The sequence below is a fragment of the Palaemon carinicauda genome, chromosome 12 (assembly GCF_036898095.1).
Source record: "Palaemon carinicauda isolate YSFRI2023 chromosome 12, ASM3689809v2, whole genome shotgun sequence".
NCBI lineage: Eukaryota > Metazoa > Arthropoda > Malacostraca > Decapoda > Palaemonidae > Palaemon > Palaemon carinicauda.
This window is the reverse complement of record NC_090736.1, coordinates 10,521,807-10,541,842: the sequence shown is the minus strand read 5'-3', so window position 1 is coordinate 10,541,842 and position 20,036 is coordinate 10,521,807. Positions and strand designations below refer to the sequence as shown.

Genomic DNA, 20,036 nt, shown 5'->3' with positions numbered 1-20,036 from the left:
ATTCAATTATAGGTAGCATTCTCTTGGTATAAAACCAACTACTGAATGAATGTGAATTAAAACATTAATTTATTAAAATATGTTATTTTTATTAGTAAAATAAATTTTTGAATATACTTACCCGATAATCATGTAGCTGTCAACTCCGTTGCCCGACAGAATTCTATGGAGGGATACGCCAGCTATCACAATACTAGAAGGGGGTGTATTTACCAGCGCCACCTGTGGCCAGGTACTCAAGTACTTCTTGTTGACACCTCCTCAATTATTCCTCGGTCCACTGGTTCTCTATGGGGAGGAAGGGAGGGTCGATTAAATCATGATTATCGGGTAAGTATATTCAAAAATTTATTTTACTAATAAAAATAACATTTTTCAATATTAAACTTACCCGATAATCATGTAGCTGATTCACACCCAGGGGGGTGGGTGAAAAACCAGTGTACAAGACTAAAGGATAGCTAAGTATCCCGTATTTCATATAATCAGTTATCCACAATAACAATGAAATAATAAGTACCTGGTAAGGAAGTCGACTTGAACCGTTACTCTGCCTTTAATAAGATCGTCTTCCTTACTGAGCGCAGCGTTCCTCTTGGGAGGCTGAATCAACTCAAAGGTGCTAAAGTATACAGGGCTGCAACCCATACTAAAGGACCTCATCACAACCTTTAACCTCGGCGCTTCTCAAGAAAGAATTGACCACCCGCCAAATCAACAAGGATGTGGAAGGCTTCTTAGCCGACCGTACAACCCATAAAAAGTATTCAAGAGAAAGGTTAAAAGGTTATGGGATTATGGGAATGTAGTGGCTGAGCCCTCGCCTACTACTGCATTCGTTGCTACGAATGGTCCCAGGGTGTAGCAGTACTCGTAAAGAGACTGGACATCTTTGAGATAGAATGATGCGAACACTGACTTGCTTCTCCAATAGGTTGCATCCATAACACTCTGCAGAGAATGGTTCTGTTTGAAGGCCACTGAAGTAGCCACAGCTCCCACTTCATGTGTCCTTACCTTCAGCAAAGCAAGGTCTTCTTCCTTCAGATGAGAATGTGTTTCTCTAATCAGAAGCCTGAATAGTAAGAAACTGAGTTCTTAGAACTTGGAAAAGAAGGTTTCTTGATAGCACACTATAAGGCTTCTGATTGTCCTTGTAAAGGTTAAGACCTTTTTAGATAGTACCTAAGAGCTCTAACTGGGCAAAGTACTCTCTTCAGATCATTCCCCACCAAGTTGGACAGGCTTGGGATCTCGAACGACTTAGGCCAAGGACGTGAAGGAAGCTCGTTTAGCAAAAACCGAGCTGCAAGGAACATGTAGCCGTTTCAGATGTGAAAACAATGATCCTGCTGAAGGCGTGGATCTCACTTACTCTTTTAGCTGTTGTCAAGCACACGAGGAAAAGAGTTTTTAATGTGAGGTCCTAAAAAGAGGCTGATTGGAGAGGTTCAAATCTTGATGACATAAGGAACCTTAGGACCACGTCTAGATTCCAGCCTGGAGTGGACAACCGACGTTCCTTTGAGGTCTCAAAAGACCTAGGGAGGTCCTGTAGATCTTTGTTGGTGGAAAGATCCAAGCCTCTGTGGCGGAAAACCGCTGCCAACATACTTCTGTAACCCTTGATCGTAGGAGCTGAAAGGGATCTTACTTTCCTTAGATATAACAGGAAGTCAGCAATCTGGGTTACAGTGGTACTGGTTGAGGAAACTGCATTGGTCTTGTACCAGCTACGGAAGACTTCCCCTTGAGACTGATAGATTCTGAGAGTGGATGTTCTCCTTGCTTTGGCAATCGCTCTGGCTGCCTCCTTCGAAAAGCCCCTAGCTCTTGAGAGTCTTTCGAAAGTCTGAAGGCAGTCAGACGAAGAGCGTGGAGGATTGGGTGTACCTTCTTTACGTGAGGTAGACTTAGAAGGTTCACTCCTAGAGGAAGAGTCCTGGGAATGTCGACCAGCCATTGCAGTACCTCTAAGAACCATTCTCTCGCGGACCAGAGCGGAGCCAACCAACGTCCGCCGTGTCCCTTTGTGAGAGGAGAACTTCTGAAGTACCCTGTTGACAATCTTGAACGGCGGGAATGCATACAGGTCGAGATGGAACCAATTCAGCAGAAAAGCATCCACGTGAACTGCTGCTGGGTCTGGAATCGGAGAACAATACAACAGGAGTCTCTAGGTTATCGAGGTAGTGAACAGATCTATGGTTGGCTGACCCCACAGGGCCCAAAGTCTGTTGCAAACATTCTTGAGAAGGGTCCACTCTGTGGGGATGACCTGACCCTTCCGTCTGAGGTGATCTGCCATGACATTCATACCGCCCTGAATGAACCTCGTTACCAGTTAGCTTTCGATCTTAAGACCAGATGAGTAGGTCCCTTGCGATCTAGAACAACTTCCACGAAAGAGTCCCTCCCTGCTTGAAGATGTAAGCCAGGGCTGTGGTGTTGTCAGAGTCCACCTCCACCACTTTGTTAAGCTGGAGGGACTTGAAGTTTATCAAGGCCAGAATAACCGCCAACAACTTCTTGCAAATGATGTGAAGTGTCCTTTGCTCCTGATTCCATGTTCCCGAGCATTCTTGTCCGTCCAAAGTCGCACCCCAGCCCGTGTCTGATGCGTCCGAGAGGAGACGGCGGTCGTGTTTCTGAACAGCCAAAGGTAGACTTCCTTGAGAAGAAAGCTGTTCTTACACCACGCGAGAGAAGACCTCCTCTCTTCGGAAACAGGAACTGAGACCGTCTCTAGCGTCATGTCCTTTATCCAGTGAGCAGCTAGATGATACTGAAGGGGGGGGAGGTGGAGTCTCCCTAACACGATGAACAGGGCCAGCGATGAAAGTGTCCCTGTTAGACTCATCCACTACCTGACTGAGCATCGGTTCCTTCTCAGCATGCTCTGGATGCATTCTAGGGCTTGGAAGATCCTTGGGGCCGACGGAAAAGTCCGAAAAGCTCGACTCTGAAGATCCATACCCAAGGAGACAATGGTCTGGGATGGAACGAGCTGAGACTCCTCAAAATTGACCAGGAGGCCCAGTTCCTTGGTCAGATCCATAGTCCATTTGAAAATCTCCAGACAGCGACGACTTGTGGGAGCTCTTAAAAGCCAGTCGTCTGACGGAGCCGGACACAAGATCATGATACTGCTGCACAGTCTGTGAACTGTCAATCATGGGCAAGCGAGGAAGTACAGTGACAACCCGAATCTGTCTAGACTGTCTGGGTCGTACAGACAACTCCTTATCGGGTTGCTGAGGTTGCCGCACTGCGTCACAACAAGTCACTTCTGTTGGTTGTTGAACGTCTTCCCCGTGACACATTGACTCCGTAAACAAAAAATCCTCTAACAAGGACTAAGCTTGGACTGCATGTCATGCAACACAGCTCAAGGTCTATGGGAGCAGGTGTGGTAACAGACGGGATTAGCGACTGAAGTGGAACCATTACCTTCCCTGGAAGCATGTTATGCTTAAATAAAAGTCCATAAGAGGTTATGCAGCTAAAGGCTCCCTCCAAATGACAGAGTCCTCAAGGGAATATCAGAAGGAGGGAGAAAAGAACTTTCTCATCTACAGGGACCATATCCTAGAAAAGCTAAGTTCTCTCAGTGAGGGTTCACTGGTGCAAAAGCAGCAGACTAGAAGGCAACGTTATGAAACTGCTTGACAGTCTAGTGAGTTGGCAACAACCAAAGATGTGTGACTGAGAAGCATGCGGTAAGGTATGCAGAGCATGTTGTATGCAGAGTATGCTGTATGCAGAGCATGCTGTATGTAGAGCATGTTGTATGCAGAGCATGCTGAATGCAGAGCATGCTGTATGCAGAGCATGTTGTATGCAGAGCATGCTGAATGCAGAGCATGCTGTATGCAGAGCATGTTGTATGCAGAGCATGCTGTATGCAGAGCATGTAGTAAGCAGAGCCTGCTGTAAGCAGAGCCTGCTGTAAGGAAAGCAGAGCGTGTGCATGGCGTTTAACATTTCTCAGAAATTCCATGACCAGTGCTAGAGTGCTTTATGCATGCTTGCATGGGGTTTTAATAACAACATAATATTTACCTTACATTCATAACTCATGATTCATATTTTTGCCATATTTTGCGATCTTGTTAAAAATATATTGCAAGGAATATAAATATATTTTTATAAGTAATACAAATAACCTCCATTATCATATGGTTTGAAAATGGAGGTAAGGTATGCTGAACAGCAGAGTCAGAACGAGCTGGAACAACAATAGTTGTGGTTTCCTCTTCAAGACTCTGTTGAGGGAACACCTGAGGCTCAGTCTGCAAAGGCTGAATAAAAGACAAGCAGAAGGAAGGCGCATGGGTGGAGGAGGCTGACTCCTAGCATGAGTGGTTGAACCCAAGGGTTGCGCTTGCTGAGCGGTTGGCGGAAGCGGAGTAGCAAGTTCCAGTTCCTGTGGTGTGAGCGGAGCGCGATGAGGAAGAGGCTGCGCAGAACAAGGTAAATGTCTCGCAAGCTGAGGCTCCTGAGGCGCAAGGCTAAGGTGTTGTGGTGCTTGCCTTGTGGAGGGTTGAGCTCGCTGCAGCGAGAGCTGAGGAGACTGACTCATGGACGGGAGAGGTTGTTGTACCTCAACCGAGTGTTGCATCACTGGTGGAGCAGCAAGTGGAGGCGGAGGAAGAGAGGTATAATCCTCCTGATCCCATTGTAAAGGTTGCCTTAAGGAAGGCGGAGGCTGAACACCACTGGGAACAGCAAACTCAGCACGTGGCTCAACATCGTACGCCTGGCAGGTGGTACTGCGATCAGGCGGAGCGAGCGTAGGCGGAGGGAGTGTAGGCGGAGGCGGAGGCGCAACACTCTCAGCCCGACACTCACGCATCAAGTCCGAAAGCTGTGCTTGCATGGACTGTAGTAGAGTCCACAACATCGTACGCCTGGCAGGTGGTACTGCGATCAGGCGGAGCGAGCGTAGGCGGAGGGAGTGTAGGCGGAGGCGGAGGCGGAGGCGCAACACTCTCAGCCCGACACTCACGCATCAAGACCGAAAGTTGTGACTGCATGGACTGCAGTAGAGTCAACTTGGGGTCGGCAGACACTAAGGTCTGCTGAGGTAAAGCCTTAACAGCAGAGATCTGTTGCGGCAGAACCTTACTCCTCTTAGGCGGAGTGCATTCAACTGATGACTGAGGAGAGTCAGAGCTAACCCAATGACTGCATCCGGGTTGTTGAACTTTAACTTCGTACGTCTGGCATAGGTCTGGACTTTACGTTTAAGAGGTCTTGAGACCTGAGACCAGCGTTACTCTGCCTTTATTTTCTCCCCTAAATCTCTTCTGCAGACGAGCAAAATAAGGGCTCAATCGTCTGCGGGTGGGAGTGACGGTCTCGGTAAGACACGCCCACAACCACCGAGGATACTTCTGTGCGCCGATCAAGGCCTGCTGAACCCTTATGCCCTTCGACATTGCTTCTCCCCTGGGCTTGGGAGCTTGCAAGAGGTCCCGGACTGGGAGGACGACTGGCGCGCACAGAAGTACCCTCACGCACAACACTGACATACTTTGCGCTAATCACTTATCACTTTGATTTCTGTTTGCACTTATTTCACTGAACTCGAAACTTTAAGTGGTTTGTACCTGAAACACGCAATTCTATCCTTTCTCAAAAGTTAGTAATTGCGAAAACAGAATTACAATGTAACAGAAAAATCTAATGAAAGATAATTCAGTGGCTGGAAAGAGACTAAACACTAGATCACTCTAGAAACGTTTAGTTTCTTCCCCTAAAGAGACTAGGGAGAAGAGCAAAAACGATAACGACGTTACTCGTACGCCTGGCAGGCTTGAATGAAACGTTTATCCTCCTCTTTCTCCCTCCGTCTCTATCTCTCTCTCTCTCTCTCTCTCTCTTGACTTAGAACCTGAGAGAAGAGCCCAATCATATATATCGTTAAAACATATTATTGTTAAAGGAAAAAACTGAAATATTTCCCAAAATGAAAAGTTCCTTTATTAGGATCAAAACCATTAAGTTAAGAAAGAATGAACAAAACGCTAGACACGGTTACTCTTACTGCAACGTGAAACCGTGAACATTCTTTCTCTATCGTAACGATAGAGTGCAAGTTGAACGTTCTGAACGTCAACAACTGCAGAGACAAAACAAAACGTTAGTTCAACTTTGAAAACAGTACGAGACTATCAAAGAAATTCTTTCAAACTCTGTGGCGGAAATAGCATAATATGTTAACAGGTAAAACCGAAATGACGGGCTCAATGTTAATTAACTTCGGTACCAAGAAAAGACCGCCTACTATTAGGAAGGTCGAATATAAACAAAAATAAAAATTAATTTTAATAAGTTTATAATAAAAGGAAGTTAATCGAAGAGGCCTATAAGAGGCGGAGAGATATAAAATAAATCTATAACTTTTGTTAAGCAAAATTAAGAAAGAGAGTCTATACTCTCTTAGACACCAACACTTCCGTCTAAGGGAAGGGTCGGCCATTGAAAGGTGAACGAGAGTTCATACTCTCTTCGTCACCATAATTAATCAAATTAATTCCAAAAGCTAACTAAGCTAATATAGAAGTTTCCAGTAAAGCGACAGCCGAAATCAAAGAGAAATACTTCACCAAAGTCGTGAAAATACTCCAAGAACATAAGCGTATCCCAGAACGTCTTGCCGGAAGCACGACAGAGGAATAATTGAGGAGGTGTCAACAAGAAGTACTTGAGTACCTGGCCACAGGTGGCGCTGGTAAATACACCCCCTTCTAGTATTGTGATAGCTGGCGTATCCCTCCATAGAATTCTGTCGGGCAACGGAGTTGACAGCTACATGATTATCGGGTAAGTTTAATATTGAAAAACAGTTTTTTAAATGCCCATTATTTGTAACTGAAGTGCTGCGACCACATCTCTATCAGTTACAGAATAATGGCAATATAGATAATCTTCAGTGTTAGTTTAAATAAGCCATCACTAATTTTTACAATGAAAGGTGAGAAATATGTCTGTACCGCACGTTTCATACAAGTTCGTACACTGAACCGGTTTGGCTTTTTTTTTTTTCTTATCACTCGATCTTCCCTGCAGTAGATAGGTGCAAGGTATGTGAAAGGCCATAAATGAAATCAAACACCTGTCAGCGTATGGAGCAGGTATCCATGGTATACCAGTACTGACATCAAAAGCAAAACTATTACCATGTACGAGTGTGTATGAAACACGCACGGTACATGTCTTATACTTAACCCTTTTACCCCCAGGCTATTTGGAAATTTCCGACCCTTAACCCCCAGGGGGTTATTTTTTTCTCAGCAAATTTTGCAGTATATTTTTTTTAAATTGCTCTAACAGCCTTAATTTTTTTCATAGAGAGGTTAGGTTGGTCTCATTCTCTTGGCAAATCCCTGAATTTTCTAAAAAAAATTATCAAAAATATGAAAAAAAAATTTCTACAGCATTTTTTTGCGAGGACGTACTGGTATGTCCATGGGGGTAAAGGGATGGCTTTTGTGAAACGTACCAGTACGTCCTTTGGGGGTAAAAGGGTTAATGGTCAGCCATATGTTTTCATACCAGCTGTGGCAAGTGTTTGGGAATATTCTTAGATGAGTAAAATTAAAATTTCACTTACAGTATAAAGATATGGAAATGAACTGGCAAGATTTCTTTTTACCTTGAAGCTGCAAAGAAACTTGTCACTTGGTATCCAAAACTTGCATAATACGCATGTTCCATGATTGCCATTACTTGTATGGCATTATAACCTGAAATTAATTAGAAAAGGTTTCTCACTGTAGTTAGTTAAGAATTTAAACGCAACATGACAAATTCGAAGATAATTTGTATTTTTCCTAACCATACAAACCTTAGCTATTTACAAAGGGTTATTACTTTTAGCGTAGCTGAAATGGCGAGCCATTAGAATTTAACGAGGGTGTATTACCCCCGCGCTAGTTAGCGGGGGGGTAGGGGAGTGGTAGCTAGCTACCCCTCCTCCCCCTCACACACAGGTGAATACTCACTTTCACTTAGAGGTAGGACTTGTCTTGGGGGACAGGGCTGGCGGGCAAATATGTGTAAATAGCTAAGGTTTGTATGGTTAGGAAAAATACAAATTATCTTCGAATTTGTCATTTGTTCCGTAACCGAAATACAAACCACGCTATTTACAAAGGGTGACTTATCCCTTAGGAAGGGTGGAAAGTCCCCAGCCATACTGGCTTTGGCTTTACCCGGGGACTCAGAATCCGAGTGAGTCGCACTCGAGAAAAGGAGTCCCTGCACCTCACAAGTTCCTTGCACCGCAAGGAACCATGTGGCCTACGTAAGCTTGTGTGTGAAGGAAGAAGTGTGACCCGTCTTAGGCAGTTGACCTGGAGTTCCAGAAGGAACTCTGGGTTAAGACGTTCCCAATACCACCTCGTCAGGGTATGGGGGACGCGACAGTATTGACTCAATACTCGGAACACAAGGAAGCATGGTTTACCTGCAGAGGTTCGAGGTCAGCTATGCAGAGACCAGGATGCTGCTTCCCTTTAGAGGGGATGATGAAGAAAGTAGTAAGGGCCAGACATACTTCTTTCGTTCATGCAGACTAAAACCTGATAACAATGCCCTCAACCTTCTGCTACCTGTCCAAAAAGGAGCCTGAGGTTAGACCAGCTGTTGTGTAGCCACCACAGAGCGATAGAAAACGTATCGAGACTCCTGTGGGTCACGCCCTGCAGGAAGCGGGCTGCGAAGGTCATCAGACGCTTCCAGACTCCAGCTTGTAGCACCTGCGTCACAGAGTAGTATTACTCGAAGGCGAGGGACGTTGCGATGTATCCAACATCGTGCTGTAGGGCGACGTGACGGGGGAGGGTCTGAAGACAGGTCGAGATGAATGTCCTTGAGTCCGGGCTGAAGAGGTATACTGGTGACTCTCCCCCCATGTCCTCCTTGTGTTCCCAAATCGGCTGCAACTGAGGCCAAACTGCAGCTGTTCCCAGCGCTAACCTCTCGATTCCTGTACTGGCAAGAAAGAGAAGGTCTTGGGACATCAGACACAGAATGGAGACTCAAAATCTTGAATGAATCGGACCGAAGGGTCGGGACCCACAGATTCTGAGTCTAGCCAACAACTCAGGAGCGAGCCTGAATGTTGCCTTCCCCTCTTCCTTAGAAAGGGGGGGAGTAGTAAGAGACCAAGAAGATTGCTTACACACTGGCCGTGGCCAGAGTGAGCAGAAGACCCAGGGCGGAATACAATCCGAGGCCTGTCGTAAAAGGGTCTTGAGAAGATCTCTTAAAGGACTAAAAGTCCGAGCCATGCTCCAAGTTGGAGGTCTTCCTCCGACTAGGGCAGGGACGATCGTAGCTTCGCATGAGCGAGGATAGATCCAGCGGGCAGGAAAAAGTTATTCCTTTAAGCCTGAAGGTCAGGGAAAGGCTGAGCGACAGGCTTCATTGCCAAGAGCGGAAAGGAGTTTCCTCCCGCCGAAAGGCAATAAGACCGTTATTGCTGGAGAAGAGGCCTCACGGGAAGAGGTATATCTCCCACGGCACCAACCACCTTAGACTCTTCACTTTGCCTGGGAGACCCCTGTGGATGACTATCGCAGATGACGCGACCTCCGTACCGCGACTGTAGCGGGTTGTCTCTTCTAGAGGAGGAAGCGTAGTGTCTCCAGGCATGAAGCCGAAGCGACGCCCCGGTTCGGGAGAGATGTCGCAGTGTGGTTGCTTGAGTAGTCTGCGCCGTGGGAGAAGCTCTCCCGGGAGTTCCGTCAGGGGAAGCAGAGGGTCCAGAAACCGTTCTGCACATAGTCCCAGTGGAGCTCTCCCATTGAAAGGTTGACAGACAACCTGGTTTTGTTGAGACCCATTGTCCGCAGACAAAAAGGAGGGAAGACGCAGGCGTCGAAGTTGTCCCACCATCACCGGAATGCATCTTGCCAGAGTCTCGGGGTCTGAGACTGGGGGGAAAACTAGCGGAAGCTTGAGGTTCCAAGCTGTCGCGATCAGGTCCCCCAGACCAGCACTTGCTGGTTACCCAAGGTCAAAGACCCCTAGGTACACTCTCTCTATGAGGCTCTGCTCGGATAGTCTGAGAGAAACATTCCCCTGCCTGGAATGAGAGAGCCGATGGTGGAATTGAGAGAATCTCAATCATCCCGATATCTCTACTGCAAGATGTGAAGGTGTGAAAATGCGTCCCCTGCTGGTTAGCATGAAGTCGACACGCAACGGGGCGACTTGGCAGGAGCGGTAGGATCTGAAGAGGGGCCAGACTAAGGCCCTTAAGCCTGCCTGAATGATGGAGAGGTATCCTTCAGGTCTTGACCATAGGCCTGGACCGGAACATGCCCCCCCCCCCTTCCTTTGACGAGTCCGAGAACCGCATCAAGAATGTGGGGAAAGGACGAGAATATCCACTACCATCAAGAGGCTCCATAGGTCAACACCCATTGTAGGTTTAATAGTTCCGCTGGTCCCATAGGGCCAGGGAGTCCGGTTAAACATTGCCTGAAGCCACCGGAACTTGGATCGCCCCACATGGAACTTATCCTGAGGCGACCGTTCGGACTATAAACGGGTCAATGAGGAAAGAAGAACTAGGAAACGTTCCAAGGTAGGGCTGAAAACTCTGCTTGACTGAGAACAGGTACTGCGACTCTCCTCAGTCTTGCCACGGTGAACCGAAAGGAAGGCTCGGAGGATGTGGTAACAGAATCTGGCGTCCCCAGGTGGTCACCCATCCAAGTACCGACGTTGCTTAACCTCGCTGGACGGACGAGAAGCGGGGTTTCCAACGTGGTAAGGCGGTTGACTCAATATCATGGCCAGATACTCCAGATGTTGAGGCAGAGGAAGAGAAGGCTCCAAGCAAAATACCATGAGCCCACACTCATGGTCAGCATTCGGAAGCTTTTCCCGGCGCTGAAGAAGGTCGAAACCCGAGCCTACCGGAGTTGACCAGCCCTCCAAACAGCAGAGGAGGCGGAAGTCTGCACCTGAGCGGCCAAGAGGAAGGCAGGGAGAGTTCTCTGGGGAAACAAACCTGCTATGCCACGGCGGGATAGCCACACTGCATCATAAGCAGGAATACTTGCAGTTTAGGCTGAATTCGACGAGCACCCTGGAAGATGGATGGAATGGAAACTGAAAGTACCCGTCCTTCCGATCCAGGGTTAAAGGAGTCCTGTCGCCTCGTTACCAGTCTGATCGATTCTGCTGGTCTACGCTGGCCGAAGTTTGTTCGACAAACTTGATCAGGGCTGAGAGGTCGACTATGGACATCCCCTCTCAGATCCTTCCTTACAAGAAAGGATCGACTGAGGGGGCCGGGGGTGAAGCCGTCGATGATCCTAAGGAAGACCTTCGCCTAAGGTATGGATCATTCTGCCCAACCGGGCAACTCTGCTGATGCTATGGCATAGAGGTTCAGAGACACTGAATTCGCTGACAGAGACGGCAGGCGCGATATCCTTGGCTACTCACAGAGATTGTGCGGGAATGGGCATCGGGAAGCTGTCATTCGGATGAGTAACCTTAAGCATCCTCCCAGCGAAAAAACCTGCAATCCTAGAGTTCGTGAACTCCTTTTAGGACTATGCCCCCCCGGGGGAGTCTCCCGTGCCATCTGTTCCTGACAGGAGGAAACTGCAATTGGACACCTTGTCCCAGTTGTCGTAGCCGATAACTTAGGCCGACGTGGTTGAAAGAAAAGGGAGCTGGAGCCCTGCAGTCTGGAAGAAAGCGCCTTGGAGGAGTGAAACCGGAAGTCGATTTACTCCGCACAGCAGACGTCTAAGTCTCTGTCCTTGGGCAAAGACAAAACTCTTCTCAAGGATGGAAGGGTGTCTGAGGTCGTTGACCTCCACAGATGAGACACCCGAATGAAGCCTTCAGTCAGCGCGTCCAGATGGTACAACATCGAGCTTGTCCGCAAGTAGATACTTAACGACGAAAGGCCAAGGTGCCTGAGCTCGAGAGGAGGAAAGTACCCTTGATCTTCCTGTAGCTTCCTTGAACCAAACCTCGGGCCGTAACCGAGGAGGGAAAGAACCTGGTAAGCTCCCAGAGGAAGAGGTAAGCAGTCACCCCTTGTCCGATGGAGAAATCTTCAACGGAAAGCCCCCCCGCCAAAAATCCTTCCAGGGCGGGAGAAGGAGAGAGTACTCGTGCAGGAGAGGGGACCCTCGAGACCGACCTCTTGGGAACCAACTTCGCCCTGGGGGAAGTCACCACGAAGTCCACTCCTCTCTTTCTCTTCAGCGTAGGAGAGACAGCCGCTGGTTTGTTACCCTGGCCGGTGAGTGCTGGTTTCATAAACCTCATTAACGCCCGTGCCAGCGGATCAAACCATGTCTGCTGCTCCAAGGACACAGAGTCCGAAATCCTCGCTAAGGTGAAAGGGATCGGGCGATCCTTTGGAGAGGACACGACGGTTCCTGCCTGAAAAGAAGGTGGGAAGAATGCTGTACTGACCTGTCTTCGTCCTGCACTACCAACCTGTGCTTGGATGGAGGTGATCCCGAGTGCCGCCTAGGAGCACGCGTCCCTGCTGCTACCACCGGCTGTGGAATTCGCCGCGAACTATGGTCGCGCGAGGGCGAACAGTCGCGCAAAGGCGAATGGTCGCGCGGGCGCACAGGCGAGTGGTCGCGCGGGCGCGCAGGCGAGCGGTCGCGAGGGCGCGCAGGCGAGCGATCGCGCGGGCGCGCAGGCGAGCGATCGCGCGGGCGAGCGATCGCGCGGGCGCGCAGGCGAGCGATCGCGCGGGCGCGCAGGCGAGCGATCGCGCGGGCGCGCAGGCGAATGGGCGTGACGGCGAGGGATCGTGCTGCCGCGTAGGTGAAGAAGATCGCTGGCGGTAAGCGATGGCGAGCAGCATGTGTAGGTGAATGATCGCGTGATAGGGTGCGATGGTGATCAGCATCCGCAAGAGGGCGAGCGTTCAGGGTTGTGCGATGAGGAGCAGCATGCGTAAGCGGGCAATCGTGCAGGGTTGTGCGATGGCGAGCAGCATGCGCAGGTGAATGATCGCGTGAAAGGGTGCGATGGTGATCAGCATCCGCAAGAGGGCGATCGTTCAGGGTGGTGCGATGAGGAGCAGCATGCGTAAGCGGGCAATCGTTCAGGGTTGTGCGATGGCGAGCAGCATGCGCAGGTGAATGATCGCGTGAAAGGGTGCGATGGTGATCAGCATCCGCAAGAGGGCGATCGTTCAGGGTTGTGCGATGAGGAGCAGCATGCGTAAGCGGGCAATCGTTCAGGGTTGTGCGATGGCGCGATAACGATCAGCATCCGCAGTTGAGGGTCGCGCGATGGCGATCAGCATCCGCAGTTGAGGGTCGCGCGATGGCGATCAGCATCCGCAGTTGAGGGTCGCGCGATGGCGATCAGCATCTGCAGTTGAGGGTCGCGCGATGGCGATCAGCATCCGCAGTTGAGGGTCGCGCGATGGCGATCAGCATCTGCAGTTGAGGGTCGCGCGATGGCGATCAGCATCCGCAGTTGAGCTAGTAGCTGGCGAACCATGTTCCTTCAGAAGTGTTGGAGAACGTTGGCGTGCCAGCTGTAACACACGTGGGCGATCCGGAGATCGCTGGCGAGCTGATGATCGCTGACGAGCTGACGATCGCTGGCGAGCTGATGATCGCTGACGAGCTGATGATCGCTGACGAGCTGATGATCGCTGACGAGCAGAAGGCTACGCGTGGAAGCCTGTGCAAAGAAGAAGAGTCCTTGACCCCGACCTGAACCGAAGTTCTAGATCGCGAGGGCGAACGTGGGCGCACAGGGCACGTAACAGGAACCGCAGGGAAGATCATCTTGAAAGCGCTGACGAACAGGAGAGCGCTGACGAACAGAAGGGCGCGCAGGGAAACCCTGACACGCAAGGGAAGAACCCCCGTGGGGGCAACCCTTAGCCCCGAAGGGATCGTTGTCCGCCGGGAGACTGATGTCCGTCGGAAGACCGCTGTCCGTCGGGAAGACCGTTGTCCGTCGGGAAGACCGTTGCCCGTCGGAAGACGAGATTAGACTGCTGTCCATCTGCACCAAGACGGAAGATCGAGAAAAAGAAGTTGTAGGCTGCAAACGGAGATTCAAAAAGGCGCCTCAAGCACCCTTATAGGGAGATGAGAGGCCCTTACGACGAGGCGGACGGAGGGCCTTACGGCGAGGGAGGCCAACAGCAACAGCAACAGAAGAAACCTCCGAAGAGGAGTCTCTATGAGTGTACTCTCTCGCGAACGAAAGAGAAACACTTCGTGGAAGAGACTGGTCAGCCAGTGACCTAAAAGGGGCAATCCTCCGAAGAGGAGCTCCTGCAGTTGCCCAGCCCCTTGAGCGAAACTGCAGGTGCGACCGCTCAGCACCAAGAGCATAGTCGCACGAAAAAAAGGCAAGAGAAGAACCCCCCAAAAGAGGAAAAGCTCAAGCCTGGACAGGAAAAAAACTTCCCTCGGAAGGAAAGTTATCCGCCCAAGGAGGCAAGCCTCCTGACTGTTCTAAAATGAACTGGAGAGCTGTCCGTCGACACGGGAGTACTACCAGTAGAAGGAGACACGCCCCTGACGACAATACAAGGGGGGAGGCAGCAACAGCCGAATCCCCAGGACTCAACCAGACAGCTCACACCGTTGCTATATTACAGAAACGAACTAGATCGGTAACTGTAAAAAAATAAAAACAAATAATATTAGTACACATTCATTCCCCCGGGAAGGCTCCGAAGAGGAATCCCGAGGAAAAGGAACAAGAATTACACAACAGGCACGTGCCCTCACAACCACTTACACTCGCGGAAGGAGAGCTGTAACCAAAACAGAATTATAACAATTATAATTATGTAACTATGTAATTATGTAATTTAAAAATGAATGAACACTAAAGAAAAAAACGAAAACCCCGAAAGGAATCGTTCTACAAGCTGAAAAATTAACAACTACAATTAGATTCATAAACTAATTGAAACAAAATGTACGGCGTAGCAACCCCACCCACACGGGAAGGAAGCTACAAGGGCGTAGTAAAACATAGTAAAAGGGTGAACGACCTCAAGAGAGAGAGAGAGAGAAAGACCGAAGTCAAACTCGATCGCAACCCATAAAATTAGGCCGTGGTGGCCTAACTGCCGAGGCCTCCACGTAGATATCGTACACTACACACACACATCTGAAAAGGAAACTTACTTATTTCTATACTCAAATATATATACAAACATGAAAACATGTTTACATATATATTGAGTAAAAGAAAAGTAAGCGATTAAGTAAAGACAAAACAGACAATGGCTGCCAAGCGAGGACCAAGACAGAGACGTCTGTCACAGTCCGAGCCAAAAGTGAAAGTGAGTATTCACCTGTGTGTGAGGGGGAGGAGGGGTAGCTAGCTACCACTCCCCTACCCCCCCGCTAACTAGCGCGGGGGTAATACACCCTCGTTAAATTCTAATGGCTCGCCATTTCAGCTACGCTAAAAGTAATAACCCTTTGTAAATAGCGTGGTTTGTATTTCGGTTACGGAACAAACCATTTTTACAGACCCCTTATATACAAACCTAGAGACTACTACTAGTTCATACAAAATCTAATCTTTGCAAACTTTTTTTCAATTAGGTACAAAAACATTGATCATCATCAAAAACCTGGTTTATATCACAGCATTTCCCCTTAATATGATTAAGACATCAGTTGGATTTTTTCCCTCTCCTCTACATTGTACATTATAGGTCTTCATCTAAGTTCTTTTCCCATGGTTTCCTGGGAATTTCTAAAGTATTTTCTCCAACCTAATCAATATTTATTCCTTTTCTGATTAACAATTTCATACCTCTTCTCATCACAGGTTCAAACAATTTCAATTTTTGAGTACAGTCCTACAAGGTATTTTTGTCCAGACTCATTTGTAATGAGATCTTCCCACCGTGCATATATATTTACAAATCTCATCAATTTTCCTAGAAAGGTGCATAAGTTTCAGCTTTAGAGCACAGTGTCAGTATCATATACCCTTTACCCAGAATAACTCAAATAATAAATACAGTTTCTATATCTTAGAGCATTCCAATCATAACTTAAATGCAATAGAAGCATGGGTGGATCTTATTATTATTATTACTTGCTAAGCTACAACCCTAGTTAGAAAAGCAGGATGCTATAAGCCCAGAAGCTCCAACAGGGAAAATAGCCCAGTGAGGAAAGGTGTTTTCTCCTTGAGTAACATCTTATCTAACTAATAATATCCAGCCACATCTAAGTTGTTTGAGAGAGCTTAAAGACCCCGTCCAGAGAGGACGTTTTTTACCCATCTACATCCCCTTTTGGGGCTCATTTAAAAAGGACTTCCATGACCAGTTATTTTTAGCCCTGAGTACATCCACCAAGGTTCAACACAAGGCCCCTTAACCCTTTGGAAGTTTACATTCCAGTTAAAGGTGGCTATAACAGCAAGCTCTTACATCTGCAAATATTTTTGCCAAAAATCTACATTTACAGTATCACTCTTAATAGAGGCCATAATTTCTCTGACCAAGGAGATATTTTTTAAAATCTCGCATGAGTTTTGTATGTTGCCAGTCCAACTTTTGTTCCTACAGCACCTACACCCTACACCACAGTTACGGTATGTTAATGTTCTCAGATACTAGGAAAAGTGCATTGATAATATTCTTATATGAAGACTTATACACTACGTCAGCTATTGGGTCACTGGAGTATGTTTCCGTTAGTAATATAAGAAAACTTGAGGTAAAATCACAAACTTTTAAAAGTAATCTGTATTTTTCCTTGCCATACAAACCTGAGTCTTTTAATTAGGGGATTTTATTTCAGCATGCGCTGGAAAAAGTTGTTAAAAGTTGCATGACAAGTGGTTATAAAGTTACTGAAGTATGTTCATACAGTAATATAATACTTATACTGTGATAGAAACCACATAAAATCAATTTAGTGCAGTATATGGAGTGAAGAAAGCTCTGGGTGATAGGAGGATAGATGTGAGAGAGGCAAGAGAGCGTGCTAGAAATAGGAATGAATGGCGAGCGATTGTGACGCAGTTACGGTAGGCCCTGCTGCTTCCTCCGATGCCTTAAATGACCGCGGAGGTAGCAGCAGTAGGGGATTCAGCATTATGAAGCTTCATCTGTGGTGGATAATGTGGGAGGGTGGGCTGTGGCACCCTAGCAGTACCATCTGAACTCGGTTGAGTCCCTTGTTAGGCTGGAGGAACGTAGAGAGTAGAGGTCCCCTTTTTGTTTTTGTTTCATTTGTTGATGTCGGCTACCCCCCAAAATTGGAGGAAGTGCCTTGGTATATGTATGTATGTATAGTGTGTTACGTAGTGTGTTAGTCCACCCGCATAGGCAATGGGAAGCGATTTGGTAAGTTATGAGTTGACCCACCACAGAGCAGCAAGCATTTGCGGATTCACAATTTTCATTACTCTTTTATGACTAGGAGGTAGTAGGTTGGCCAGGGCACCAGCCACCGGTTGAGATACTACCGCTACAGAGTTATGGGGTCCTTTGACTGGCCAGACAGTACTACACTGGATCCTTCTCTCTGACTACGGTTCCTTTTCCCTTTGCCTACACATACACCGAGCAGTCTGAGCTATTCTTTACATATTCTCCTCTGTCCTCATACATCTGACAACACTGAGATTACCAAACAATTCTTCTTCACCCATGGGGTTAACTACTGCACTGTAATTTACGTTCAGTGACTATTTTCCTCATGGTAAGGGTAGAAGAGACACTCTAGCTATGGTAAGCAGCTCTTCTAGGAGAAGGACACTCCAAAATCAAACCAATGTTCTCTAAGTCTTGGATAGTCCCATAGCCTCTGTACCACGATATTCCACTGTCTTGAGTTAGAGTTCTCTTGCTTGAGGGTACACTCGGGCACACTATTCTATCTTATTTCTCTTCCTCTTGTTTTGTAAGTTTTTATAGTTTATATAGGAAATATCTATTTTAATGATATTACTGTTCTTATTTTTCCTTGTTTTCCTTTCCTCACTGGGCTATTTTCCCTGTTGGAACCCTTGGGCTTATAGCATCCTGCTTTTCCAACTAGAGTTGTAGCTTAACAAGTAATAATAATAATAATACAACTATTTATGTTATCATTAATACTATATTGGACAGTATTATGTTATTACAACAGCAATATATGGTATACAGTACAGTAGGAAAGGTGAAAAGCAAAGAAAAAAAGCAGATAACAAGATTGGCAAGTTGTGCGGCAATCCTTACCGAACTGATGCTGGAAAGGTCAGCAAAAAATTCGAAAACACAAGGGAAACAGTATCACGTCTCTTCGAAACCCAGTTAGCACACTGGTTTGCTGACAGCTTTGAATGGTGTCATCCTCGCTACCTAGTCGAGTGACAACTCTGGCAGAGGGAGGAGCTGGCATCTGGTGTCCTAGAAGGAAGGGAAATGGAGGTCGCTGAAGCTTTTTCATCAACCTTGGAACAGAAAACGTACGGGGCCGTACACTCATCTGGGCCAGCTGCCTACAGAGAAACCGGAGCCACAAGGATGGCTGTGGCTACTGGGGTAGACTGGTTCCCATTCCAGCCCTTACACCAGCCCCAGAGCCTTGGCTCTGGGCCACCACACTGTTGGAAACCTCTTGGGTGCAGAACACTTCCTTTGAAAGAGAGGCGGTGTCTCAAGGAACCCTATTCTTGTGACAACGGCTGGCCTTCCAAGACTTTTTCAACTTCCTCTTCTTTTTCAGCTTAAGAAAAAGTGTCTGAAGAGGAGGAGGAGGAACAGCGCACATGCTTCTTCCTCTTCCTGGCTCTCACTCCTGGTTCTGCAGGCAGAGAGGTTGAGGTCTGAGAGACCATCGATGAAGACACTCCCCCCCCCCCCCCCCCCCTCTGGGGAGAAACCACGCACGTTGCTCCAACAGGAGCTACAACACTGGGACAGACTGACACAGGGGAGGGGTAATGCATACTTACAAGGACCCTAGATACAGACATAAAGGGAGGAGAAATAGGCACCGGACCCCTGATACAAGGTTTTGGGTGACAGGAACAAAGGAAGGGGTAGGTATCACCATGGAGGGACAAGGGTTTGTATACTGGGTAGGAACAATTGTACTTTACTTAGCTATACAAACCTGAATCATACAGAAAGTTCTCAGCAGCACTGAAATGGGTATTAAGTTGTTAAAGGGTACAGTAATACCTCAGTTTAAGAATAACTTGGAATACGTTGATCTCGGAACAGTAGACTATATTCACACACAAACCAATAATACATACTCGGGCCCACAAACGAACTACAAAACATTTACAAAATCGACACAAACTAACATACAATCAAACAACAAACGTTCATGTTAACTGAGAAATACTGCACACTAATGTGACGTCACAGCAATCCCCATTCCTCATTGGTCTCTCGCTAGAACTTACACAAGGTAAGGCAATCTATACAGACAGAGACCCATGAAATTTCCTTTCAGTATACGTCCACTGTATCAGTCTGCTACCAAATATTTTCATCTGTGTTTGCATTTTTTGTGGAAAAGTACTAACATATATAGCACGCACTACACATATAACAGATGCTCAGTACCAATAAACCCCCAAATTGTTTCTGTGATTTTTTAAGCCATTTTTTTGCCTTTGATCACATTCCCCACCCTCTGGTATAACATTTTCACTTACTCCACAGTAGTCATACCACTTTACATCTATAGCAGTATTCATTTACAAAGTTGGGACAATGTATTTTTTAAAGAACTGTGAGCACTACTGCTCACGTCAAGTTAACAGTGTAAACAGTACTGTATACAGAAGCATTAGACAATGGCCACAAGAGGATCAGGAAAGAAGGAAATAAGATGATTACTTTTGAGTTGAAAAAAGAAATTATCAAGAAGTATGATAAAAGTATGCATGTGGCAGAACTGACAAAAATGTAGAATGATGCAACATCCATGATAAGCCCAATTTTTAAGAAGAAAGAAGAAATAAAAGTAATTTATGGTGCAAAATGGATGCTTACTTCGACAAACCTATGACCACGTATTCTT

General features: G+C 47.2%; 1 protein-coding gene across 1 annotated transcript in view; it reads right to left on the bottom strand.

Annotated features, from left to right (window-relative positions):
- Positions 1 to 20,036, bottom strand: part of AGBE (1,4-alpha-glucan-branching enzyme) — a 101,720-nt gene that overhangs the window by 32,420 nt on the left and 49,264 nt on the right. Inside the window, exon 7 of the mRNA XM_068384402.1 lies at positions 7,661 to 7,751. Coding sequence (XP_068240503.1) covers positions 7,661 to 7,751 — 91 coding nt within the window. The remainder of the gene's footprint in view (positions 1 to 7,660; positions 7,752 to 20,036) is intronic.